The sequence below is a fragment of the Meriones unguiculatus genome, chromosome 9 (assembly GCF_030254825.1).
Source record: "Meriones unguiculatus strain TT.TT164.6M chromosome 9, Bangor_MerUng_6.1, whole genome shotgun sequence".
NCBI classification, from domain to species: domain Eukaryota; kingdom Metazoa; phylum Chordata; class Mammalia; order Rodentia; family Muridae; genus Meriones; species Meriones unguiculatus.
Genome location: NC_083357.1, coordinates 119,308,445 through 119,336,387, shown reverse-complemented (window position 1 = coordinate 119,336,387; position 27,943 = coordinate 119,308,445). Strand labels below are relative to the sequence as shown.

At 40.4% G+C, this 27,943-nt stretch overlaps 1 protein-coding gene across 6 annotated transcripts in view; it reads left to right on the top strand.

Annotated features, from left to right (window-relative positions):
• The window catches only part of Nalcn (sodium leak channel, non-selective), a 303,181-nt gene that overhangs the window by 184,054 nt on the left and 91,184 nt on the right, over positions 1-27,943 (top strand). For 4 of the 6 annotated variants that reach the window (XM_060391666.1, XM_060391663.1, XM_060391664.1 and 1 more), the window contains 2 exons: positions 24,320-24,456; positions 26,417-26,558. The exons of the other annotated variants lie outside the window; for them this stretch is intronic. In XM_060391666.1, the coding sequence (XP_060247649.1) occupies positions 24,320-24,456; positions 26,417-26,558 (279 nt within the window). The remainder of the gene's footprint in view (positions 1-24,319; positions 24,457-26,416; positions 26,559-27,943) is intronic. 6 annotated transcript variants of the gene reach the window in all.

The following is a 27,943-nucleotide window of genomic DNA, read 5'->3' as shown; positions in this document are numbered from 1 at the left end:
TGAAAACTATAAGGAAAGGAAAGTAGTGATTCCATTTTTAATAGTGTTTTTAGGCTATTATTTATTCATGGCTGGACTGCAACTTCATATTTAATTAATTCCTCTATTAATTTCATACCCCAAATCCTTTCAGTTTCATATTTGAAGTCCATTAGAGCAAAAATTATCATTCTAAATTAAAATGTGCATGGCTCACTGTCTTCCTTTTTTGCACAAAATATTTTTTTATTTTCATTAGTTTTTAAAACTATATCATTTGGATGGGAATACGGAGATGACTAAGCAGTTACAAGTACTTGCTGCTCATAAAATAGCTCCAGAATACATGTAGCAGCTCACAAATACCTGTTACTCCAGTTCCAAGAAACTCAACCCTCTCTTCTCTCCCCTGGGGGAGCAAATATGTGATATATATAAACTCATAATGATACACACACACACACACACACACCACATTCACTTATAGATAAGGAAATCTTTTTTAAATTGTATGATTTTAAAATAGTCGTTGTTTTTTAATTTTCAGTGATCTTAGCCTTTGAGGTTTCATCATTTTCAGAAAAGACAACATACAAGTGGTTACCCACACATGAACATAAACTTTCATACACATGTGTTTATCACCATGAAACTCTCCAGTCTTTGACAGATTTCTTGGATTGGCCAGTAAAATTACCCCAGAAAATATTTACTAGGTCTCCATATATAGACATCTGTCTTTTACCATTTAATCTGTTTACTACTATCCCCAGATCGAGAGTAGACTAGAAAAGATGTTAAGAGTTTACTTGCCTAACAATTTAAGTTACAGAAGGCATTACACATCCCTAATTATTCATTCAGTTCAAACATTTTTTAGTCTTTTACTGTCTATAACCAGTCTGTAAGTTCTTGTAAATACAGTAATATTTGCTGACTGTCTACTCACTGCCAGGTGCTTTAGAGCTTTATTTATTGCTCAAAGTAGCTGCTTCAGTACAGATATTATTGTATCCATCTAGCAATTGAGGGAAAGGGACACAAGGAGTTGAAAGTTGGACAATCGATAAAATTCAAAGCTAAGAACCAGTGCAGTTCGGATGAAAAGCCTGTAATGTAAATATCTAAATAGCTTCAGGCAGAGGCTGCGTCAATGTCAAATGCGAGTCAGACATGCAGTGAGTCTCTTCACAAGACTTTAAACTCCATATGTGGTATTACTGATAGTTATAATCACTTTATATAATATATAAATTTATATTGTATTTATATTAATTTATGCATACAATTTTAAAATGAGGTTGTCTGAATGTGAATACAGTGCTCTGTGGAAAAGACGTGTGTGTGTGTGTGTGTGAGAGAGAGAGAGAGAGAGAAAGAGAGAGAAAAGAAGTCAGATGACATAGAAGCATAAAGAAACAGACATTGGCCAAACTGTTCTCTGTCATCAGTTAAGAGTGACCTTGAAGGTCAGTGGAATAGTGATGAGGGGGACATGGTGGAGTGAAAACTGAAAATTACAAAGAAATCTTACAATTCTAATGATTTTACACAAAGTCAGAGCAAGAGATTTAAAGATGTTCTTTTAAGCAATATAAAAAGTCATTAAGCTATGAAGAAAAAATCGACAGAGAAGCCTCAGGGAAGGAATCATGAAAAACAGAAGTAGGTAGTCTATTTAGATTAAATTCAAAGCTATGAATTGTTTTAAATTGCTCTTCAACTACACATGTCATCAAAATCCTGATTCAAGGGTTTGACAGAGGCCTCAGCACAGTGGCGAGTGGACACAGAAGTCCTCACTCTTGTTGACTGGGATGCTTTAAAAACACAAAACAAAAATACTGTGATGTGGGTGCTATAAACTAGTACTTTTCTTTAGCCTTCTCTTGCACAGTGGTTGAATTTTGTGCCATGTTAACTGAGTTAAAGGATTCCCACAGGGTTAGTAAGCAATGTTCTGAGCAGATCTTTATGAGTGCGTCTGATAAACCTTAGCGTTTTTATCCATAGCCTAAGTCAAGCAGATCTTCTGCCAGATGGGTAGCGTCATTCAATCTTCTGAGTGACCAGACAGAACAAAGAAGTAGTAAACATTAAATGTAATTTTTACCTGATGGCTTGGTGTAAACAACTGATTTCTTCCTGCTCTTCAGGCTGCTGATCCCCAGGGTTCATACCAAGGCCAGAGCCTATACTACCAGCTCTCCATGGGAGCTACATTGCTTCTTTCTATGTCTAGACTGGAACTTCTCTGCTCCTATAATCCATGAACCAGTAGTCAGTCAGTCTCCCTCTCCTTCTCCCCCTCCCTTCCTCCTCCCTCTTCTCTGTCCTTTTCCCTCTCCCTCCTCCTCCCCCTTCATCTCTCCCTCTTCCTGTTTCCCTCCCCCCCTCCTTCTCCCTCTGTCTCTCCCTCTCTCCCTTTTCCCTATTTCATTCATGTTTCTGTTGCCTCTCACACAGTCCAAATTCAAGGTCATAGCAAGTGGTGTTGCCTTGGACAGGACTCAGCTAAGCACTGGTTGCATCTTAAGAGCAATGTTAAGGTTTTCCCAAACTATTTTGCCAAACTCTCGAGGTAATGTGACTTTAAAATGAGTGCTGTTACCGGGACAAAAATAAGCATTACCTATTCAAAACCCCCAAAACAGGGCATTTCCAAATTCCATCCTGAATATTAAAAGCACATTCAGAGAAGTAGATTCTTTGCCCCAGCTCCTGTTAATTCCAAGTACCAGAGTTGGGACGACACAGAATGTATGGCTCCGAACCTGTATCCTTCCAACCTCTCAGAGAAGCAGCTTTTTCATTGGCAATGAAAAATATATCTAAACAGTGGGATGGATGGACAAAATGTGTAGCCAACTTGGATATCAGCATATTCTAACCCTCCAGGTATATAGACAGGAAACCAAATAATACTCAGACTCATGAGTCAGCCATTACTGTTGAGGGTGGGTATGGAGGAGAGAACCACGACAGACATGTTGTTGGGTAGAGATTAACTCTTCAACACACACATACACACACACACACACACACACACACACACACACGGTCACCAAAAAGCTTTCCCTACCTTTCAAGAGCTTGTGAGATGGTGGGAAAGTTGACAAGTAAACATGCTGGAATCTGGGCAACAGATAGAAGACATGGCTAGTGAAATCAGGGACGTTTGTCTCAGGCATTGAGTATGCCAGGATCTGAAGGCAGAGGAAGTAACAAAAGAGGTTGGAGGAAGAAGGCACAAAGGACAGCAGTCATAAAAAAAAAAGTGGAGGTTCCTACACATACCCTGAGCCATCACAAGGCTTGAAGCAACCTGTCACAAAGCCACATACTGCACCATTCTACTTAAGTGGATTAAATTTGTGCCCATGCAGTCAAGCCCACAGACACACAATATGAAGTTGCTTGCCCAAGAACGGATAAAGGGGACTGTTGTTCAATGGGCACAGGGTTCCAGCTTTGCAAAATTGGAAAGTTCTGGAAGTCAGTGGCATGGCAGCGTGAATAGAGCAGAGCGCTGAATTAGACGCAGATTCTTCTATGTCTGCTTAACACCATTCATGTCTCTATTTAAAATGAGCAACTGAAATAGCAATAAAGAGATGGTTAGTGGGTTAGACGCAGATTCTTCTATGTCTGCTTAACACCATTCATGTCTCTATTTAAAATGAGCAGCTGAACTAGCAATAAAGAGATGGTTAGTGGGTTAGACGCAGATTCTTCTATGTCTGCTTAACACCATTCATGTCTCTATTTAAAATGAGCAACTGAAATAGCAATAAAGAGATGGTTAGTGGTAAGATGGTAAGAGCCTTGCTGGTATGATTAGGTTACAGAAAAGGAGGTGAGAGTGACAGCTGAGGAAGCGAATATGAATTTCCAATCCCCACCTCTCATCTTCTTCATGCTGGACCTTTCCAAGCAGATCACCTAGTTGTTGGTGGGTTCTTAATTATGTGAATTGTATTGACACTGTTTACTGCAATGCACCCAGGCCTTTCTCATTGGAATGTGCGCCAAATCCTGAGAACACACGCAGCTGGAAGAAGAACTGGTAGCTAAGATTCCTGCTGCTCTCAGGAGCACTCAGCTGCCGGGGAGGGAGAGGATCAATTCTCTAAAGAACGTAGAAATCACTAGTAACTGAGAGCTGGGAGAACCACATTTTATTCAGAGCTATGAATACTGCCAAACTCCATTTGAGGCCATTCTCCGTCTTTTAATTGAAGAGACTCTTTTTGTCAATTTACATATCATAGCCCAGAGCTTTACATAATCTCCAAAGATAATCTTGTATATTACATTTAATCTGATAGTTCTAAAATAGCATCACTAGTGTTAGACATTTTTTCTAATGAGTCTGTCATACTAAAACAAGAACAACAATAAGATTGTCAGAAAGAAATCATTAAGACTGAACTATTTAGACCAAAGGTTAAGCCAAGAAGTAACAGCAGAAACTTAGAATTTGGAAATATCAATCATTAACATCAAGATAACTGGAAATAGAGAGCTTAAAACTTCATATATTGCACATGCCTGAAATCCCAGCACACAGGAGATATATGAGGCCCTGTAAAGAATGAAAAAAGGGAAGAAAGAACAGCAGGAGGGGAGAAATGAAGGAAAGAGCAAAGGAATGAAGAAAGGAATGAAGGAAAAAAATAGAAAGCCTGTACCAAAAAAAAAAAAAAAAAAAGTATTGTTTAAAGTCTGGATTCAAGAATTCAGATTAAAGCAGAAAAGAGCCTTGTCAGAATTATATCTTCCTGGTATGAGTTCAGTCAGGGCCCTCAGAAATGTCTATAGAAGCCCTACTCCTAAGTGCCTGTGATGTAATTTAACTGAAAATAGCCCCTATCGCTATTAACGATACTCTGACATGCTTGCGGACAGGAGCCTACGAGTTGTCCTCTTAGAGGCTCCGCCCAGCAACAGCTTGAAACAGACTCACAACCAACCATTGGACAAAGCATAGGGAGCCTACTGGAAAAGAAGGAGGAAGGATAAATGGACCTAAAGGTGACTAACATTCTATAAGAAGACTATCAGAGCCAATCAACCAGGGCCCAGAGGGGCCTATGGAGTCTGAAACACCAACAAAGGGCATTACATCTGGACCTGGGTCCTCTACTTATAAGTAGCCGGTGGGCATCTCAGGTTTTGTGTGGGTCAACTTATTAGGGGAGTGGGGTTATATCTGACATGGACTATGTTGCCAGCCTTTTTTGTCCCTACCAGGCCACAGGAGCGAAAGACACTCAGTCCTATGTGAATAGATGAGCTGGGATGTCTGGGGAGGGGAACGGTGATGTGGGAAGGAGGGTGAAACTAGGAGAAGAGAGAGGGACCTATGGCCAAGATGTAAATTGATTTAATTAATAAAATAAGTTATAATGAGACTGAAAAGTTCAACCCAAATCCACTGTAACAAATCCAATGAAGGAAGGGAAGGGACACAGACTTATGATTATGACAGGAGTAGTGATGGAGACAGACCTGGGAGAGAAGCATCCACAGTGTCCACCAAGTCACTCAAAGCTTGGGGAAACAGGTGGGTCCTAACCTAGAACATCTAAAGTGGGCTTACCCTGATCACAACTTGATCTCAGATTCTTGTCCTCTGAACTGTGAGACAGTGAACATATGCACCACTAAGCCACACAAATTTGGGAACTTTGCATCTTCAGCCCTGAAAAACTACCACCGTCAAAGCTTCCTTCTCTAAGCACCAAGACGACACTCTCAGGAGCTGGGAAGACCATGTCTGAATGCTGGGAACAAGACAAGTCTAGACCAGCCGAGAGCAGAGTTGTGAGAAGTTAGGGCCACTTCGTAGCCTTGAATCAATCCCCAAAAGATTATCAATATTCCATGGAAGAATATTCCTATAAGTTGTTCCAAAATTTCATTTCACATTTTTTATTAAGATTACCTTGTGTAAACCTCACCTATGTCTCATGCCCTGCCATCCCAGGACTTGGTTTTGGTTAGTAAAGTCTCTTGACAGTGAACAAATTTAAAACTTTACACTTAAGATTATAGACTATTTCTTCAAGTTTGCAATATTACTTTTGTCAGTATTCGATTGTGATGGTGCAAAATAATATGTGCATGGCGGGGGGGCAAGATTGATGGCTGGTTGTCTTTCCTTGGTTGCTTTCAGCCTTTAGATTTCACTGAACTTGACACTCATCAGTTTAGCTAGGACGGCTGACCAATAGATTTTGGGGACTACCCTATCTCCATGCACATACCTCCCACTTTGGGGGTACAGGGAAGTATTGCCCCCCTGGCTTTTTACATAGATTCCAGAGAGTTGAACTCAGACCTTCTTATATGTATAGAAGGCAATTTCCTGGTTGAACCATCAAGATGACATTTAATACAAATTTTCATAGTATGCTGCAAGATTATCAACTCAAAATTATCTGAGAGTTCTGTTTTGTTTTGTTTTTGTTGTGGTTGTTTGTAAAAAATAAAATGTGGAGTAAAAATGTGCCTGATCTGGGGACATTATCTTTCTACTCCTCACAACAGAGTTTCTTCCTGAGTCCTTAAGATATTCTTTCTTTTCCCTCTCTTTAGTAAAGAACAGAACATACTTAAGAGCTTGCTTCCCTAAACCACTAAATATAACAAGGACAGTCATAAAGTGAAACAGAACAGCATTCTTTAGTTTTCCAGCTCCTGCCATGAGCAATAGGAAAGTAGATTGTCCTGGTTCAGAGGACAAAAGCCTAACAACTGGCTTTTAGCCTCCTGAAGTGTCTGATAGCTGTTGAACCATAAGCACACACATCACATCTATGTTACTGTTGTGAGCATGAGGATGTGTTTCACCCTGGACAGACTTAAGTACTGACTAAGCCTGCATGTTGGCAAGAGTGTGATGGCTCAAACTTCGTGAAGGCTGTCTGCTTCTTTCTTCTGAATAGTTCAGATATTTTTCTGTTCTTCAAAAAGATGTTCTGGTTGTTCATTTATTCTTCAAATATCTGAGTCCTTGCTATAAACAGATGCTGTATCAGGCTCAATGGTAATAAGAAAATGCAAATAACTTTACTGCTCCAGAGTCCAATTTGAAATACAGGCTGAATATCCCTTGTGAAAATGCATGGGGCCAGGAGCATTCACACATTGAAGTTGCTCGGATTTTTGAACTATTGTGTACACTTTACTACCTGAGTATCCCTGATTTTCTTAGCCCTGTTCTGTAGCTGTAATGTGTCGCCTTCAATGTGATAATGTGGGTGTTAACTCCTCCCTGGTATAACTGTTGTATTTCTTCTTGACTGGATCTATGCTATCCTTCTGGTCCCACAGAGTGGGACTCCCATGAGGTCTTGACAAATCTGATATTTACATCTGGGAAGGCGTTAGGAGATAGATTCTCCTTGATTTAGCTATACTCATTGGTCTCGGGTCTATTCTTTATACCCAATGTCTGTTCTCTTTTTTGTTTATACTGTATAAAACTTAAAAAAAATACCTTTACTATCTCCCCTCTTTGTTACTGGGTACATGCTGACACCTCCCCACCATCTCAAACCCCAGTACCCAGTGCAGACAAACCAACAGTCATCACCATGGAGGAGGATGTGACAGGCAGTTTCTGATAAAAAGTTGGACCATGGCTACCCCTGGTTTGCGTTCCAGGCTCTGAGATGAGAGCTACTGTAATTGGGTGTGACTGGGCTCTGTGTGAGTGGCAGTTTCTCAGAGCAGTGTGAGTTTTTCCAATCTTTAATTTTTTCCTTAGCGAAAACCTATGTTGTATTAATAGAGGCTAAGAGACCATTTTCATTTGAGTGTGGGTGAAAATGGACATGAAAATCAGAAAAGGCACCCTTTTCTTCCCATTTACATAATTTGCTCTTAAAATTCACAAGTTTCCTGTGATTTTTTTACTCTAAATGTTCTAGAAATGAATTGCATGATTACTTGAATGCTCATGTGGCTCAGCGTATTTTTGACTGGGTCATTTTATCTTACTCTACAATGACAGGAAAGCTTTGAATTAGTTGCCTTGCTCTCTTGGGTGAGCTTAATACTTAAAGGGCATAGGCTTGACTTTGCTGAAATGACCAACAGGCTCTCATTCTCTTTGGAGGCCTGAATGACCATTTTAGTGGCTATCAGAAGGGAAGGTGTGCAGATAAGCATCAGGAGTGAAACATACATGTGGAGATATGCTTCTTTTATCAGAGGCAAGCAGCCGAAAGAGCGTAGAGAAAAATCATTTCATGGATTACTGTGAAAATAAAAGTCTGGTTATATAGAAGCTTGCTGAGCTGGAATGCCAACAGGAATGCCTGGTATTGCCACGAGATTGTTGCTCAGACACTTCTGTTCTTCTTCTGAAGAATGGCAAGGATGGAGGCATGGTAATCCTGTCGTGTGTAGCCTGGCTATGACTTAACGGTGAGAGCCTACCTAGAGCATGAACAACTGCTTGATGAATTGACAAGAAATATTCTGAGACCAGTCCTGGAAATACCAAATCTTCTAATTATCTCTTACCTTGGATGGTTCAGAAGAGTTCTCAGTAGCTATCATGAGAAGTGCTAAATGGATATGGATATCCAAAGGGCTAGTGAAGTGTAGGCCTAGTCAGAGCAAGAAATGAAACAGCCAGAAAAAAAAAAAAAGAGCCTAAAGGAACAGCTTAAGTAAAAGATGGCTCTGTCTTTAGAAGTCTTTGGCTAGAAAAGATTGCAAAGATACACTGTCCGGAGAAGCAGTGGGCATGATTGGGGTAGAGAAAGGAAATGAAACTATATGCTATGCCTTCAACCAAGTCCATACTCTTTAAACAGAATTAGACCCAGACTAGGAAGACTATGGGTACATGTGTATAGCTTCCTAGTAAAATCTCTTCCCCCTACCCCTCCACCCCGGCCTCTGTTTGTAAGAGTTAGAACCATAAAGAGAAGATATGAAGCCATGAAAGAAAAGACATGTCCCTTCCCCAGTTCAAAACGATGACCCATGCTTGTACCTGAATGATATGTGTGCTAGGGAAAGCTGAACCAAAAACTACAGAATCTACCTGCCAAGAATGACCAACCTTTTATTTTCCCTTTACTATCATCCAGCTTTCCTTTAGTGAAGGAACGATGGTTTCATTGTTGACCTTTCCTCATTTTAACTTGCTCACTCCTGGGCATAGTAGGGCAAGCTGATCCCTGATTTTATTTCCCTTTACTATCATCCAGCTTTCTTGTAGTGAAGGAATGATGATTTCTTTGTTGACCTTTCCTCACACTCTAGGTTAACTTTCTCATTACTGGGCATAGTAGGGCAAGCTGATCCCTGATTTTATTTCCTGTTGTTGAAGATTAAGATTTAATATTGATTTATCTTTTAGTTAAACAGTGATTATTCCTAAACCAGCTGTATACTCAAATCACCACACAGAGACTAGGATTTATTGAATTAACCTAGAGCACAATTCTGGGCAATAGTTACTCCATCCTAACCTCCAAGCCCGCAGAGCTTCCTCCCATTCTGATTTCCTACTTGCCTTTTAGTCATATCTTAGGTCCGGGTCATCTCCCCTCATGGTTCCAGGTCCTCTCCTACCAATTTCTTTTCTCCAACTCCTCCCACACACTTCTTTCTCCTCCCTTCCAGACCAGGATGTCCCACCCTATTTTCTCCATTGCTCAGTATTGGCTGGTTGTTTCATTGACAATACAAAGAACAAATGGTGGCATGTTTACACAAACTTGAGACAGGTGATGTTTCAATAGGACATCACAATGCAATGTCCTATTGAAACCAGATAGTGAGTAGAGAAATCAGCATTTGAATGAACAAGGGTAAATTGTATACATTCTACAAGAACATTATGCCAACAATTTCCCTTTACCATCATCCAGCTTTGGATGACAGTAAATGATGATTTCATTGTTGACCTTTCCTCATATTAACTTTCTCATTACTGGACACAGAAGGGCAAGCAGATCCATGATTTTCTCATGCATGAACATTGTGTGTTCTGATCTTAATAAAAGAATGACTTAGTGTTTCTCAGAAATGAGAAATATACATCTTATTTTCTTCAGCCCTATTTTTGTTCTGTTTTGCATAAAATATGTTGACAAATGGAAATTTACATAGTGCATCTAATAAATCCTTTTATCAAAGGAAGAAAATTTTATCAACTCTGCTGTGGACAGCAGGCATTCTGTGGGGTGGAATTTGGAAATGTATGATTGATGCCTGAAAAGAAATCTCTTAAAGGGAAAGAGCACTGCTGGGGTACAAACCCAGCCGGATTTAACGCTCTCTGTTTGTGTCTGATGACATCATCATTTATAAAATGTTATAGGAATTCTAAAGTGAAATAAATCATGTAACTTCCTGCAGCTCAAAAAAGAAAGGAATATAAGTTGCAAATAAGCAAAGAGGAGAGTCCAGAAATTGAGTGTGATGCTGGACAAAAGCAGAGGAACAGTATGAGCTCAGTTTGTTTTAAGAGAGATTATATAGATCATAGATCAACAGAAAAATAATGATAATAGATGTTAATAGATAATAGATAGACAGATAGATGTTAATAGATAATAGATAGACAGATAGATAGATGATAAATTAAATAGAAAGATGATAAAGATATAGATAGATAGATAGATAGATAGATAGATAGATAGATAGATAGATAGGTAGATGATAGCTAGCTAAGTAACATTGATAAATAGATGATAGATTAGTCAGATGATTGATAGAGAGATTGATGGTAAATAGACAATAAATAGATGATGATAGATGATTGATAGATGATTGTTAGGTTGATTAATACATATATAAATAGATGATAAATAGATGATGGACAGATAGACAGACAGACCGACAGACAGACAGATAGATATAAGGTGGGTGATACATAGATAATAGATCTAGATGATAGACAGGTAGATAGATAGATGAACAGATCAATGATAGATTAGATAGATAATAGTTCTCCAGTCTTACAAGATAAATGTACACATGTAATTAAACATAAACAAAGTTAAATATAGACACATAGGTTTTATTACTCACTTGTGGTATACTTCTCTTGAGAAAAAGAAAACCTAAGAGCAGTAAGAGAGTAGTCCTCTTTCAATAGTTTCTTTTTTCTTAATTTCACTTAAAGCCAACTGCTGACCAAAAGTATTAAATAAAAAAATTCTGAAATTAACAACTCGAAAGCTCTAAATTGCTTGATATCTAAGTAATATGATAAAATCCCTGCCCATTTCACTCCATTCTGCCCCATCCCACTGCAGACATGTCCACTCTATACATGACCCATTCATCAACCATTTAACAGCAAATTCAGTCTTTATTAGAACATATAGATGGTTGAGGAACTGTAGTGCCTGTGTTCAAGTCATCCTTCCATAGTTAATCACAGCCTTAAGCCGTGGGCAGGGATGCTGTCATTCAGACATCCAAAGATGAGCTTAAAGCGCTTCCTTTAACTGAAAGGGTAACATGCAGGAAGATATTTTGTGTAACACTATGTGTATCGTTTTTATTATAGTGTATTATTATAATTTTTTCTTTTATTTTCAGTTAGCATTTGTCTCCTTGTACATAACTTATAAATTAAACTTTTTCGTGGGTGTGTATATGTAGGAGAACACCATATATTGGGAGTAGGTTACTATCTATATTTTCAAACTTGACTAGAGGTCTTGAAACACATTTATCCTTGAATGAGAGGGGTCTGTGTGTATTAACAACCAAGCAGAAAAGCAAATACTAAGATCCCAGCATTTTGTGACACAAAAACTAAAAGGTGGGGAAAAATATATGGGTAAGAAAATGCATCTGAAAAGTAGAGAATACTGCTAAGTGACCCCCTAGTGCCAAGAGGAGGAATGCTTTAAACATTAAAATAAGTAAGCTAATACTGATTTATCCCCAAAGGATTGACCTAAGAGTTCATGTTCCTAGTTAGACCCAGTTTCAAAAACACTGAAAGAATGAAAAAGTCTATAGTTAAATAAATAAAGGGAAGAATGGCCCTGATCTTTCTCATAGGATAATTCTAAATCAGAAGTGTGGAGAAATAGAAATAACCAAACAATAAACAGAAATTCCGCCGGAGGACACTCAAGCTGTTACTACAGACAAGACCTGCTGGTGGGTACAAAAATCGGAGCACAAAACTCTAACGAGAAGCCATATTTGCATGTCCTTAAAGAAACCCCACTGAGACACATTTTTAAATTGTTACAGCAATATTAAAAAATGTCTGAAAATTCTTTACTGTCTCTACTTTCAAAGACACAAAGCTAAAGTGATCTATGTCTATCTGAGTGACAGCCGGAGTTAGTAACTGGCACTGAGCTAATGTAAGCATATAGTAAAGGAACCTGGCAAATATCACCCTACTCAGGTGACAGCAGTTAATATCACCTATAGTCAAGCATATTGGCTTCATATTCCTCCAGTTATGTTGATAAGGGCATACCATCTTCATAGTATTCTGCCTAAAACTTTCAGAACATCAGCATTGTCATGAGAAAATATCAGACACCCCAAACGTTCAGAAATCTTAAGGTTTGCAGGTGACTAGGAATAGCTGATTTCATCTCTTTGGACCTGTGCCCCACAAAATGATATGACAATGGCACTGATTTTGAATTCTACTCCTTAGAGATATTGTAAGGATTAAATAATATTAGCATGCAAAATGATGAGAGCAATATCCATCCCACATGTTTGCTGCCTAACCTCCAGTCACTTCTCTGAGAAATATTCCTATAGAAGATGATTTTGGAAGGAGTTTTGAGACTTACAGTATAGAAGAAGCAGCTGTTGTGAGCAAATGACACCCTATAAAGTCACATGGAAAGAACTAAACAGGTGACAGAGCTAGCAAAGCTAGGGCACAAAGGTCACAGCATTAGAGGATATTTGAGGCCTTGCTCAGAGAACAGGCACTTCTACCTATAAATGACAGTTCCGGGATTACTTTGAAACAATTATGTTTCTTTTAATTTAGGGGTTCAGATAGAGGGATTTAAAGGAGCAAGACAGAGGCCTGGAGGGGTGGGTGCTAGGAAGCTTCATCTGGGAGTCCTAACTGCGATTATGTGACCACTGAAGTTAGCGTTAAAGAAAGACAAAAAGAACCGTCCCAAAGGTTATGGTGAGACCAGAGCACAGATGCAGATGGCATTTGGCATCTTCTCCAAGAAGTCAGTTTGGAATAGAAAGAAGAATCAATGAAGGTGGCATGATCAGGAAAAACTTTTCTCTTTCCATCTTTGATTTCATGTTTACAATCAGGAATCTTGACAAATATGCCAGTCACCTGAGCAAAGAGGAAGAGCTGGGCAGAGAAGAGGGGAGGGGAGAGTGGTGGAGGGCATGTGTGCAGTCCTCTTTACTCAGCCCCTTTTAGATGAAATCACCTTGTAAAGTCCATAGCTACTTTGGCACACTGATAGCTTTGATTTGAATAGCACATTTCTCCTGAGTGAGTCAAATTACAAGCAATATACTGTCTCACATGTTTCCAAGAATTATGGTCCTCATTTCTCATTTGAGAACGTTGAAATCCACGGGTTTGGAAACGGAAGTAAAGCTCAAATCCACATTCTCTTCTTTTACCAGTTTCTGGGATGCTCTGTCCTCTGTGTGTCCTAGTTTGTATCTTTGCTGCTGTGATAAAATGTGACCAAAAGTAACTTGGGGAGGAAAGGGTTTATTTCATCTTACTGGTTACAGCCAACCATTGAGGGAAGCCAAGACAGTAAGTTAAAGTAAAAACCAAAGAGGAATGCTGAGTACTGGCTTATGTTCCCTGGCCTGCTCAGTCACCTTTATGTACAACCGGGGCGTGTTGCTCTGAGCACTGGGCTGGAGCCTCCTGCACCAATTATCAGTTTAAAATGATCCCCACAGACATGCCCCATCCAGCAAAGGCAATTCCTCAGATAAGATTCCCTATTTCAAGCTGTGCTGTTTCTGGGTTCATGTCAAGATAACAAAAACTATGATGCTATATATTTTATATCAAAAATAAGAGAACAAGTGTATAAATACCTTTACACATGCTTGTATGTGACTGCACATTGTGTGTATGCATGTGTGTGTGCACATATTATAAAGACTTCATCGTGGCTCTCCCCTATTATTGGAATATTCATCTAATAATATGTACCAAGTATCTAGATTGCATGAAATTCTGATGTAATTTCATCTGAAGTGACCGAACAAGTGCAGTTTTAAAGGAGAACAAGGGAAAAAGCGAACAGGAGCAATCTTGACTTATCAGCAGTGCTCTAACAGATAACTAATTGCATTAATGGGTTTTTGATTTATAAATAGTGTGAGAACAACTTGTGCAGTCAATGTAACAAGGTAGTCTACTCTTTTGGAGTTCCTTACCAACCAGTTCATCTTACCAACCAGTAAAAGCTGCTGGAAATATTTTATACATAGTTGCTCAAAATGACCTTCTGAAGGACATTTAAAGCTTGTAAGATTTGGAGTTCAGTGTGAAGAGCATGAAAGTAAACATTTCAGAGATGTCATGGTGGTCAATGCCACAGTCTTTCCTAAGTGTTCTGCTGCGCTTTTAACCCTACAAGCACAGAACCGCACTTCAGTCTCTGGACACTCAGCTCCTCCCACATACACCTCAGCTCCCCACCTCCTCACCAGGCATGCTGTGTGGACAGGTGGGCAACAAAGCAGAACCTCTGGGGACATACAAAAGCAAACTATCACATTTAATTAATTAGTTCACATTATGAAGTTATTATGAGCATTTCGGGTGCCAACTGCCATGTTTCTGGAGCTGGACAGACCACTCAGCAGTTGAGAGCACTTGCTACTCCTTCACAGGAGATCCCCAGTTCAGCTCCCAGCATCCTCATGGCTCACAATACCTGTAAATCAACTTCAAGGAACCTGAGGCCACCTTCTGGTCTCTGACGGTGGCCACATTCAATGGCACATACACAGTATGCACATTAATAAAAAATAAAATCAACATTAATTTTAAAACATGCTAAATGCAACTAATTAGTTTCCATTTTAAAATTATTGTGAACATTCTTAGGTAACAGCTATCATAGAGAATTGTAGTCAGAGACCAACAAAGAAATGAGCCCTCCAACTTAATATGGATGGCTTGAATTCATGCATCAATGTAAAATCCAAATTTAACCTTGGGAGTATTGTATGTCTTAAAGATTTTGGATAAGTAAGGAAATTTGCAGAAAATATTTTAGGTTAGCATTTGTGATGTGTACAGATTGCTGCCTTGTGGGTTTGTATTCATTGCTCTTTGCTTATAGCAAAACTAAAAGCTCCTCACTGTGGGCGCTCCTTACTATGCTGAACAGGGAAAGAGGAGCAGTCCTCACATTTACATGGAGTATTTATGATAACACATGGTATCAAAGCTTAATGTGTCTGTCTGTTACTACACCTACACCATCTGTTTTAACCCAAAACCATTAGTTTGGGTTGTAAACATTTGTAAAAAATTACTTCGAGAAGCCCCCTTTAAAATGATGATGTATGGTTCATAACGATTCTGCATTCTGAACTGCTGTCAGAATAGATGCCAGCCAGACCCCACTACCACCCGGTGAAGACGCACAGAGAACTCAACCCCTATTTAATCGTATAGTAAGAGCGGGGGCTTCTCTTCATTCCTGTGTAAGCACAGTGTGGTTGTTCATCATATCCTGAACTGCTAACAGTTACTCTTCAGTTGCACTAACTTACACATCTGTGCACACACAGCCCCGTCGAGCAAGGGCTTGACTTGAAAATGAGAATATTTTACAGGTCTAGATATTTTCTAAATTATTTTCTTTTAAAACAAAACATACCAAAAATTTACAACAAACATTAATGCAGCCCTCCAGCTCAGCTATTTGTCACAGCATTCTCAAAGGAAATCTGGTAGAACGGTGTTTGAATATCTCAGCAGAAGAAAGCAGAGGCTGAGCCGAGGAAGAGGGAAGTGATGAGGTGAAGCGGGGTGTGTGTCACGCAGAGCAATTATGCCTGAGCTCTCTGGAGAGGACTGGAAAGCAAAGACTTTCAGCCGTCCTGTGATAGCAATGATATCTCAGGGACACAGATGCTGGCTGCAGAAGAGCACCAGCTTAGAATTATATATTTTTTAAAGCTCGAGGTTTGAACTGTATTTCATTTTTTGATTGTAATGTTTCTTTGCAAATGCACTTTTTTTTCTTGTGCCACATGAGCCTGTCACACAGCAGTCATCGGATCTGTGGGGTGCAGGCAGACTTGTGTTCAGTTGAAGCCACTATCAACTCCCTCCTGTGCGCCATTCTTCACATGAGGCCCTTCAAAGGAAACCTCGGCGTCCTCCACACTGCGTCTTCCCCACAAGATTTCACATCTTCTACATTTTAATAGACATTTACAATTATAATTACTTTATTTTAAAGTTTTTGCTTTAGAGGGGGGAGAGTGTAATGATCTTAAATTCATATCTAGTTTTTTTATTGATATTAGCCATTCATCTGTATCAAAGCATACTTGCTTTTAGAAAATATGTGTGGGAAAGAGAGAATAAGAAGTTAGGATGAGGTGGAATATCACTTTACCGAATTTTAAGCAACTTTCTGAATGGTTTCAAAGTACCATGATGTACTTTTAGCTGATGTCCGTGATCTGCATCTTGCCAACCCCAGCTTGCTCTACCCCCAGCAGCAATGCAGCTCCATTTCCCATTTTGTTCCTTTTCCTTTCTTCTCTTTTTTAAAAATTTATTCACTTTATATCATAGCCCCCTCTCCTTTCCCTCAGTCCCCCTTTTCTCAGAAAAAGGGGAGCCCCCCAAACCCACCCCAGTCACATCAGTGACTTTCACTGAGGCCTGGCAATACAGTCCTGCCAGAGGGAAATGACCAAAAAGCAACAGAATCCATGTCAGAGACAGTCCCCACCCCCCTTACTAGAGGACCCACACGAAGACTAAGGTGCCCATTGGCCATGTCTCTGTAGGGGGCCTAGGTCCAGTCTATGCATGGTCCTTCGTTGGTGCTTCAGTCTCCATGTTCTCCCCCACCCCACCCAGGTTAGTTATCTCTGTTGGTCTTCATGTGGAGGTTTTGTCCCCTCAGGGCCCTTCTCGCTTTCCCCCAGCTCTTCTACAAGACTGCCTGAGATCCACCTAACGTTTGACTGTGGATCTCTGCAACTGTTCTGATCTGCTGCTTGGTGGAGCCTCTCAGAGGACAGTTATGCTAGGCACCTGTCTGCAAGCATAGCAGAGTATCATTAATAGCATCAAGGGTTGGCTCTCTCTCACAGGATGGGTCTTGGGTTGGGTCAGGCATTGGTTGAACATTCCCTCAATCTCTTTTCTAACTTTATTCCTATACATTTTGTCTGCAGGATAAATCTTGGGTCCAAGTTTTTGTGGGCTGGTGTTCCCTTCACTAGAAGTCCTGTCTGGATAGGAGCTGTCCTCTTCAGTCTCCATGACCCCTGCTACTAGGAGTCTTAACTAGATTCACCCCCATACCCTCCCAGGAGCCTACCCTGTTGTAGATTTCCAGCTTGTTTCAGTGATGCCCCACCCTTGGTTTCTCTTCTCTCTCCAAGTCCTCTGACCTCAAGTCCATGCTCTCCTCACATCTGATCACCACCTCATTTCCCTCTGCACTCCCTCTCTTACACTGTTCCCTTTCTTCATCCACTTCTGCTGTCTATTCTATTTCCCCTTCTGAGTGACATCCAAACATCCTCCCTTGGATCCTCCTTGTTACTTAGCTTCCCTGGGTCTGTGAATTGTAGTTTGCTTTTCCTGTAGTATATGGCTAATATCTGTGAGGACATACCATGTGTGTCTTTCTGGGTCTGGATTGACTCACTCAGGATATTTTCTAATACCATTTATTTGCCTGAAATATTCATGATTTCCTTGTTTTAGTAGCTGAACAGCATTCCATTGTGTAAAGGTACTGCTTTTTAAAAACATTTGTGTCTTAGTCAAGCTTTATGGACTGAAAAAGGCAAAATGGTTAAGGTTGTGACAATGATGAAATAGAAGTTATGTGATTTTGTTCACATGTATCATCTCTCCACTCTTAAGCTTTTTATTGGGTGAAATAAACATAGAATGAAACTATTTGCTGATGTTTTGCAAACTGAAAAGATGAAGACAATTGTACCTTAGAAACCACTAAACACACACCTGCCCTTCCATTGTTTTCTGCCTGCCCCTAGACCACTGACCTCACTGAAAGTCGTCAGTATGGATGAACATGACAAAAAATGTTGTCTGTTTGTTGGCCTTACAACCTCGTCTTCCAGTCTGTGTTCTTTTCTTATGTCTGGCTTCCTGCCCTTGACGCTGCATTATAAAAGTTAACCACACTTTGTATTAGGCTGCACCTCACTCGTTTCCAGTGTTTAAATAGACCATGGCTTGTTTACCCCTTCTATTGATGGACATTTGGTTTATAGTCAGGACTCACAGGTGTCACTGCCATATACATGAGGGCAAGGCTGTGGTATTCACACTCCTTCCAGAACAGACACACAGAGGCAGATAGGAAAAGAAGGAGCTCAGGGGAACTTCTGTTTCTGCTCAGAGGACTCAATCCATTGCCCCTGTGCAAGCAGCGACTTCCCTTGCTCTCTCCTGACCCTCCTGTATGCCTGAGCAGCCATGGTTCTCGCCTTTCAAAAGGATGATATGCAGACCACAGAAAGCCTTCTGAGTCATTCGAAGAGCTTTGTGTTGTTCTTTGTCATTTTTGTGGCTCAATGACCAACTCCTGCTGAGCTTCAATTTGTTTCCAACCATATTCTATTTCCACTCTCTGGGAGGTGCTAGGAAAGAAAATTTTTTTTGCTTTACAGAAACTTTTCATTTTCATGAGGTCCCATTTATTAATTGTTGCTCTTAGAGCCTGTGCTGTTGGTGTTCTGTTCAGGAAGTTGTCTCCTGTGCCAATGAGTTCTAGGCTCTTCCCACTTTTTATTCTAACTGATTTAGTGTGTCTAGTTTTATTTTGAGATCTTTGATCAACTTGGACTTTAGTTTTGTGCAGGTGATAAATGTGGATCTATTTTCATTTTTCTGCATGTAGACATCCAGTTGGACCAGCACCATTTGTTGAAGATGCTGTGTTTTTTCCATTGAATGGTTTTGGCTTCTTTGTCAAAAATCAAGTATTCATAGGTGTGTGGGTTCATTTCTGGGTCTTCTATTTGGTTTCATTGATCCATCATTCTGTTTCTATGCCAATACCATGCAGTTTTAATTACTATTGCTCTGTAGTACAGCTTGAGATCAGTGATGGAGATACCTCCAGATGATCTGTTGTTGTACAGGATAGTTTTGGAAATTCTGGGTTTTTTGTTTTTCCATATGAAGTTGAGAATTTTTCTTTCAAGGTCTGTAAAGAATTTTGTTGGTGTTTTGATGGGAACTGCATTGAATCTGTAGATTGCTTTTGGCTAAAATCTGTACACCTAAAGAAGCTAAACAAGAAGGAGGACCCGGGGTAAGATGATCAATCCTCACTTAGAAAGACAAATGGAATGGACATTGGAAGTAGGAGAAAACAAGCAACAGGCCAGGAACCTACCATGGAGGGCCTCTGAAAGACTCTACCTAGCAGTGTATCAAAGCAGAGGCTAAGATTCATTACCAAACCTTCAGCAGAGTGCAGGAAATCATATAAAAGAAGGGGGAGTTAGTAAGACCTGGAGATGACAGGAACTCCACAAGGACAAAATATATCTGGGCGCAGGGGTCTGTTCTGAGACTGTTTCTCAAGGACCATACATGGATATAACCTAGAACCCCTGCTCAGATGTAACCATGGCAGCTCAGTATCCAAGTGGGTACCCTAGTAAGGGGAACAGGGACTGTCTCTGGCATGAACTCAGTGGCTGGCTCTTTGACTCCCCCACCCCCCACCCCGAGGGAGGAGCAGCCTTGCTAGGCCACAGAGGAGGACATTGCAGCCAGTCCTGAAGAGACCTGATGAGCTAGAAGACCTCCCTTAGCAGTGGACTTAGAGAGGGACAAGGAAAGATGAGGGAGGGAGGGTGGGATTGGGAGGGAATGAGGGAAAGGACTACAGCTGGGATACAAAGTAAATAACCTGTAATTAATATAAAAAATAAAAATTTAATGAAAGAAAGAAAAAGCAAGAAAACAAGGAAGAAAGATAGAAAGAAAGAGAAAGAAAGAAAGAAAGAAAGAAAGAAAGAAAGAAAGAAAGAAAATATAAAAGTGGAAGCTTGCCCATAAAGAGCCTAAGTACTCTTGGGAATATTAATGTCCCTGTTGCAAATTAGAATTCTACCAGATCCATTTTTAAAATATGGAAGAAAGGAGGTCTACTGTATTGATCCCTGTATTTTATGGCTTGTTTAGCTCTGATTTGCCATATTGCCATCATGCCCCTGACAAAACATAGTCCAAACATTCATCAGCTTCTCAGTGACAAACATCAAGATCAATTAAATGCAGCAAGAGTCTTAACTTTATTCCGTTCTGCAAATGGAGGGTTCCTACACTCTACATCAGAAAAGTTAAGCTGCCCAATTAACAAATAGATACTATCTACAACTCTGTCCACTCTACCAGGCTTTCTTTTGCTTCTACATTGTCTATGACAGCATTTCTGTCTGCCACTCACATTTATTCAGTAGCAATTTTCTTAGCTGACTTCATGTTAACCACTGTGCCCGGACACGGTTAGGATGAATCCACCAGCTTTCTGGCCCACTCATACTCTTGGGGAAAGAGCTTGCTGTGGTTTATGTGAGAGAAAACTACTTGAAATGATGATGTGTACGGTAGGCTTAACAGTGCCTCCCCAAGCCAACTGAACTTGAGAACGAGACTTGAAAATCAGGCCTCCTCGTTCTGGATGAGGCTGGGTCTTGACTCTGATGTTTAAATTCCTTATGAAGAATAAGGAGAGAGATTCAGGGAAAGGCTCTGGGAAGAAGACATATGGCACTGGACTGAGATGGAGGAGTGAGACACAAGCCAACAGAGAATCACAGGACATTAGAAAGTGGTAAGGGTGAGTCTTCCTTGAAGCCCTCAAAGAGCACAGAGCTCAGGAAAAGCCTTGATTCAGAAATTACTTCATTGATGCTGGAGGGGTTGGTAGCTTCGGATGCACAGGGCTTCCAATATTTTGATACCTGCTTCAGCAGCCTAGAAAACTATTAAAATCTGTGTTGGGTTAACACAAGGGAACAAGGATTCTCACTGCTTTGACCCATGTGAACAGCGACATTCTATAGCCCAGTTCAATGTGCTGTGAGCTCCTAAGCAGAAGACTGGTGGTCAGAAAACGATCCTCTCAAGAATCACATCACGTGAGAAGCTAAAATCCCAAGAACAAGAAGCTCATGATGTTCAAGAAAGAAGGGGGAGCAACCGAGAGCTCAGCAGGAAGGGGGGCCATGCGTTTGGGAGGCTCTAAAAGAAATCGTTATTTGGACACCCAGAAAACTAAAATGACAGAGGTAGAGAGGAGGGAAATGAGATTGTGAGTCCAAATGGAAGCTTTTGATAATTTTTCTTTTAAAAGCATTGGAGTAACAAGAGAAAGGTTTTAAGGCAAAAACTGATATTCTGTAATTACAGAATGGACAGGCAGTTGATAAGAAGCTATCTTATCACCTATCTGTCTTCTCTATGGGGTAGAGAACCATAAACAGGACTTGCGAAACCTCAGTCAATGAGGTCCTGTGTAGGTGAAAGGAGTCAACAGATGGAGAGGGTTTCAGGAAGGTCTGAGGACTTTCATTTTGATCAGATGTTCTAACAAACTCTTTGCCCTTGTGTCTTACACTGGCAGAATACACGGTCAGTCCACATAGGTTAGAGCCTCGTCAATAGCAACCGGAGTTACATGCAGCCATTCTGCTGCCTAAGAGGTCTTTCAGAGTGATTCCCAAGCACTCTGGTCATATCTCTTCCATAATCATGATTATCTTTTTTGGGTAATTGTTTATTCAGCTATCTTGTGGGTTATGATGTGAGCTGGGAGAGGGAGAATGCAGGCACCCTTTATTTTTATAGCCTCAGGATTTTGCACAAAATCTGGCTTGTTGGGTTGGTTCAAGAAGTGACAGCACAAGTATCTAAACAAACGAATCAGCAAACACAACTGAGCAAGCACCTATCCACGCTATCAATCTTATCAGTCTTTGGCCTGCTATCATTGATTGCCTTACTGTCCAGTCTGCCTTAATAAGTCAGCAGCTTTTTCTTTCTCTGTAGACCTGATTTACCTCTGGCAAATTTTCACCAGCGGTATATCAGTGACATGTTAGAAAAATCATAAAATTTTATTTATGTACAGAGTCTCTTTTCTGATTATTCTCATATCCTGGTGATGCATGCTATTTTTTGTTTTGTGGTCCTGAGTGCTAGGACTTTACCATAATCATCATCATCAACAACCATCATATCATATACATGTCTTCTGCATACATTGCCATGCTGAAAGAGAGCAAACAGTAGTTGCCCCCTCCCCAAATAGGATTATAGCCCAAGATTGAAGGCTTCCCACCAAATCGAGTAGATTCTGCATAGCAAAGCAATCCATACATGTTTCACAGAATTAAATAATCAAATATAGTGAAAGATAAGAAAACTAGGGTTGAGGACCCCTGACCTTGCTATTCCCTCCAGAAAGATAGAGAACTGGACCACTGATTATTGGAACTGAGGTCTGGCATCACCCTCACGTGCCTCACTTCCATTCCTTCTGACCAAGTTACAGCTGCACATGTCAGTAAAAGGTATCTTGTCCATCCCTTTTAAGTATCAAAGATTTCTGGAATTCTGCTTCTAACTTCCTGGTCTAAACTATGCTGTTTTAAAGTGAAAGCACATTTAAGCAGCCATCAGCAAGTGGCTTTGATGCTCTCTCAAACCACCGTGAATTAGTAGGACTACTGTTACAGTCTGGAGAGGCATAGAAAACAGGGAAGATATTAACTGATATTGACAGAGTAGCACTCTTAAGAGGCAAACAGAGGTGAGGAGAAATGAAAAACAACAAACAAAAATAACAGCACCACCAACAACAGAAACACCACTGGAAGGAGGAAAAGTGAATAAGAAAGCACAGACTGAATACTAGCAAAGATTGAATTTTAGTTCCATATTGGCTCCAGGTAAACCTCATTTGTGCAAATATAAATACATCCCCTTCAGTTATCTAAGCAGATAAGTATGTCCCTGCTACTTCTGCCATGTGTGTGTATAAAATAAAGGTGAATGCTTAATCATGAATAAAAAGCAAAAGATAACATACGGGAGCAAAGTAAAGTTGTCTTTGCAAGTACAATAACAAAACCTTCCTCTGATTTCTGTCCCACTTCTTTTCTTATCTTTTAAATTTTTTTCTTTATTATTACTATTTAATAAAATTTATTCACTTTGTATCCCGGCTGTAGGCCCCTCCCTCTTCTCCTCCCAGTCCCACCCTTTCTCCCTTTTCCCCCAATATGTCCCTCCTCTAATCCATTGATAGGGGACACTCTCCTCCCTACTATCATACCCTAGCCTGTCAGGTCTCATCAGGACTGGCTCGATCTTCTTTTTCTGTGGCCTAGTTAGACCACCTCACCAGAGGGAGGTGATCAAAGCCCCGGCCACTGAGTCCATGTAGAAACAGCCCCTGTTCCTCTTACTAGGGAACCCACATCGAGACTGAGTGCCAATGGGCTATATACTAAAATCTATAGCCATAAAGAAGCTAAACAACAAGGAGGACTCTAGGGAAAATGCTTAATCCTCATTCAGAAGGCATAAACAGGATAGACATCAGAAGTAGGAGAAGACAGGGAACAGGACAGGAGCCTTCCACAGAGGGCCCCTGAATGACTCTACCCAGCAGGGTATCAAAACAGATGCTGAGACTCATAGCCAAACTTTGGGCAGAGTGCAGGGAATCTTGTAAAAGAAGAGGAAGATGAAGACCTGGAGGGGAACTCCACAAGGAGACCAACAGAGCCAAAAATCCTGGGGTCAGGGAGTTTTGCAGAAGCTGATGAGTCAAGGACCATGCATGGAGAGGACCTAGATCTCCTGCTCAGATGTAGTCCTCTGAATTTTTTCTTTTTTGAACTGGTTTAGTTTTCTGTAAACTTCTGTCCTTCCCAGGAACTCAGTTTTAGGACTTGGAAGGACAGACTACTGTCATGTGCTTGGTGGGTCTTTTCTGCCATCTACAGGTTGTATTTGTAATTACAGGTTATTCCCTCAGATCTGAAACTACTCATTTCAATGGGATCCTTTTTTTTCTTTTCTTTTCTTTTTCTTTTTTCTCCCCTTTAGTTAAAGCAAAGTGAAGCAAATGCGGACACCAAAGAAAAGCTCCCTTTGCGCTTGAGAATCTTTGAAAAATTCCCAAACAGACCACAAATGGTGAAAATCTCTAAACTTCCTTCAGATTTTACAGTTCCTAAGATCAGGTATCAAATTGTTTCTTTGATTGCATTTCTCTGTTACGGATTCAGGAATAGCTGCCCACTGACCATGTGAACACCAGACTCAGACTGATGGAAATTTACTGAACACTGAACAAAAACTAACCAGTCAGGGCCACAGCCTGGACTCGGGAACCAGGCTGTGACAGTGATCTGTTTCTAAGACAGTTTTTTTTTTTTATAGGAGAAACCATAACCGGGTAACAACCAGGTACCCGGTGTAGGAAGGTGAGGTGATGGTGGGGCAGCATTACATCATATCACAGCTGAACATAATCGATTTTATTCCAAGACTCTTGTAGCTAGACAAAGCACTTCAAACTGATTGGCTGGGATCTAGGGTGAGGGAGCTCTTGGGGGCTTTCTGCCTTTCTGGGAGTGAGGAACATAGCATGTAGCAATCTTAACGCTAACAGAACACACAGTTATCTTTAACTCAAGTAGAACATGCCTTTATCATCTGTTGTTCTATGCTAAGCAGCAAGTATTGAACTACTGAATTTTATCCTGGTCTCAGGCACATAGGGCCTGGGAACTTGAACTTAATTCACCTTATAATCAAAATGGAGACTTAGAGGCAAAATGGCTTCTGCTGTGCTAAAGGCACCCCAGGTGCTAACAGAGAAGCTACAGTTATGCCAAAAACTGAAGTAGGTCTCCACAGAGGGGCTATAGAGTTTAAGCAGGTTACAGCAATCTCCACTACCTGGCTGACCATCTTAGGCCTCCCTCAGCCTTTCTTTCAGACTGGTTTGCAGGTGGCTTTGGGATCTTGTTCTCTCTGCCTTTGTGGTACACAACCTTTGAGTCCCCTCAGAGAAGAGGCAGGCAAGGCACAGGCTTGTCTGGTCTTCCTCTCGGGTTAGACCTCCCAGGCATCAACAGGATGGCCTGTGCTCAGAGTGTGAAAGCTGGTCTGAGCAGGCACCTGGGGCACCCAGCTCTGGGAGATGTCTGTGCTATAGCCGTCTTTGCATGTATGACCGTCTGGTCACAGTGTGATCCGCCTCCCACTGGGTAAAGAACCATAGCATTTACGCCCACACTGACTCAGTTTGTACTTCCTGCTAAACAAACACATACAGAGAAGGTGGTTAGGACTGCCTGCTCTTAATTATGAAAGGAAAGTCTCCCAGTGATAACTCAAAAAGCTTCAAGTACAATCAAAATAATATAAACTTTTCTATTTTTATTTTCTTATTTTATCTTTGAATATCTTGGTGAGGGATTATGAAAGTGTGGGATTAGGTACAGTGTCAAAACACGTTAAATTCAAATAGAAAAAAACAGTCATGTCACTTAGTGCCTGGAGAATGTTCAAGGCAATGACTCTTCAGTCTTCTGTCAACATGAGAAACTTACTGAGGTAGATTATGGTGGATGTTACCTCACTGGTGGAACAGGGCAAATGGGAACACCACTTACATGCAGCCTGTTGGTGGCTGAAGTGTCTCTATGAAGCACATGACAGCATTTGTATTTCGAATTAACTTAACTGACTTTGCTTAGTTGCATTAATGTGATTTAAATTTTTCACCATGTTTTGGAGATCAGATGAAGTCTTTTCCTTTTGAGTCTTCAAATGTAAAATTATCTCTCAAAGACTTTCATGATGAATAGAAGTTTGAAAAGATGAATTAATTCTTTCAAGTAGTAGGGAAATAAAGCCTCTCATTACCATGGTAGGGTTCAAATCACACCATCAATTATTGGATACCCTTGCTTTTAACCTATTTCAGGGACATTATGTTTTAAAACAGAAGTTTGCAAGGATTAAGGAAGCTTTTTCTAAGTTCAATATTTTGGTAATTAAATCTAACCACTGTCCTTGGTATGACACATCATCTTTTTTGTGATCTTCTGCAATGCTTCCTGATCTCTGTGGAATGCCACCTCCGGCTCCATTTCCTGAATAACGCCTGATGTGTGTATGTCACTTACAAAGGGAAAGCTTCATGAAACAGTTCATTGACCGCCAGCAACAGGACACCTGCTGTCTCTTCAGAATCCTCCCCTCCACCTCTTCCTCATCATGTGATAATCCCAAGCGGCCCACAGCTGAAGACAACAAATACATTGATCAAAAAGTAAGAACCACTGTCTCCATTACCAAATTTCCCTAAAGCATGTGTTAGAGAAGAAAACATGGAGTAACTATTTGGGATCCTCAGTTCCTAGGTCTCCAGAGAATAAAAAAGAAAATAGTTTTATTTGCAGTTGCTGAATAGATATGTTCATACATAAATGCCAACTTTCTTAGGTGCAGGCTCTTTTGTTCCACCTCTACCCAGCAGAGCTGGTATCTATCATGTCCTCTGGCTTAGTCATTTTGCCCTAGGTTATGACAATAACTATTACCTTTGCAGTGTGTCTCTTCACTTTAAAGAATTTTCACCATTTTTTTTTTCTCTTCATCATCTATAGACCTCATTCCTTGCTCTTGTAGAACCCAGGGTTGTAGAGAACACTCCAGTGCCAACATCTTTTTCATTTATTTTTGTCAGTTGAAAATAAATAGGCTTGTGTCTGGCTGGATGGATTTCATTTTCTTTGGAGAAGCCTGTAAGATGTCTGCATTCTTGGAGCTCAAAAACTTTATCAGTATGAACTTTCTCTGTCCTTTCTCATCAGAATTGCACAAACTGGTGAAGGAGCTGTTTGCAGAACAAGAGACTTGCATGGGAAACATTTCCACCTATTGCTTATTTAAGAATGACATATCCATTTTAAGACTGCCTTTTTGCCTCTCAATTAGTGTCTCTACTTTTGTCCTATGCATTAACATTTTTGTGTGTCCCTCCCCCCCCATTTAATCTTCCTGGTCATAGATTGACTTTAAATGATACCATTTGTGGCTTTTTCTTGTGCAGTGAAAAAACAGGCCGTGTGTGTGGTGCCTTTATCTTCTTTTAGTTTTTTTCCTGGTTTTGTTTGTTTGAACTAAGAGCCTGTGGTATCTCTACTTCCCAGTCAATCCCATAAATGGGTAAAGAGACAGTAGCCCAAGCGGACACAGGGAAAATCTATGAAGAGACTATAACATATGCCAAGCCAATTTGAAGTCACATTTTTGCATTTCTAGAAAGCTGTTTGGCATTGTCTTAGTGTATTAAATTTGTTTTCTTATAGTTCCAAACTTGACTATAAGCCAGAGGTGCAGTGGCCTTCTCCATACCCTGGCTACACTGGGGTTGTGGCTACTTGCCTCCAGGAGAAAGACTAAAAAGCTGATGTCCCCAAAGTGACCAGTGTGGCAAAACTGGGACACACTTTCCAATCATTTTTCCCACAGAAAATTGCAAATAAACCTCTTCTTTAAAAGAGAATATTAAATTCTCACAATTCCTGAATGGGATACCCATCATTTGACAAGAAAAGGAATACAAAAATGCTTGGCAGGTTGGAGGGAGAGCAGATGGGAGCTTCTGCTACCCCGAGCCACTCCACCATCTACTCCTTAGTTTAGATTATT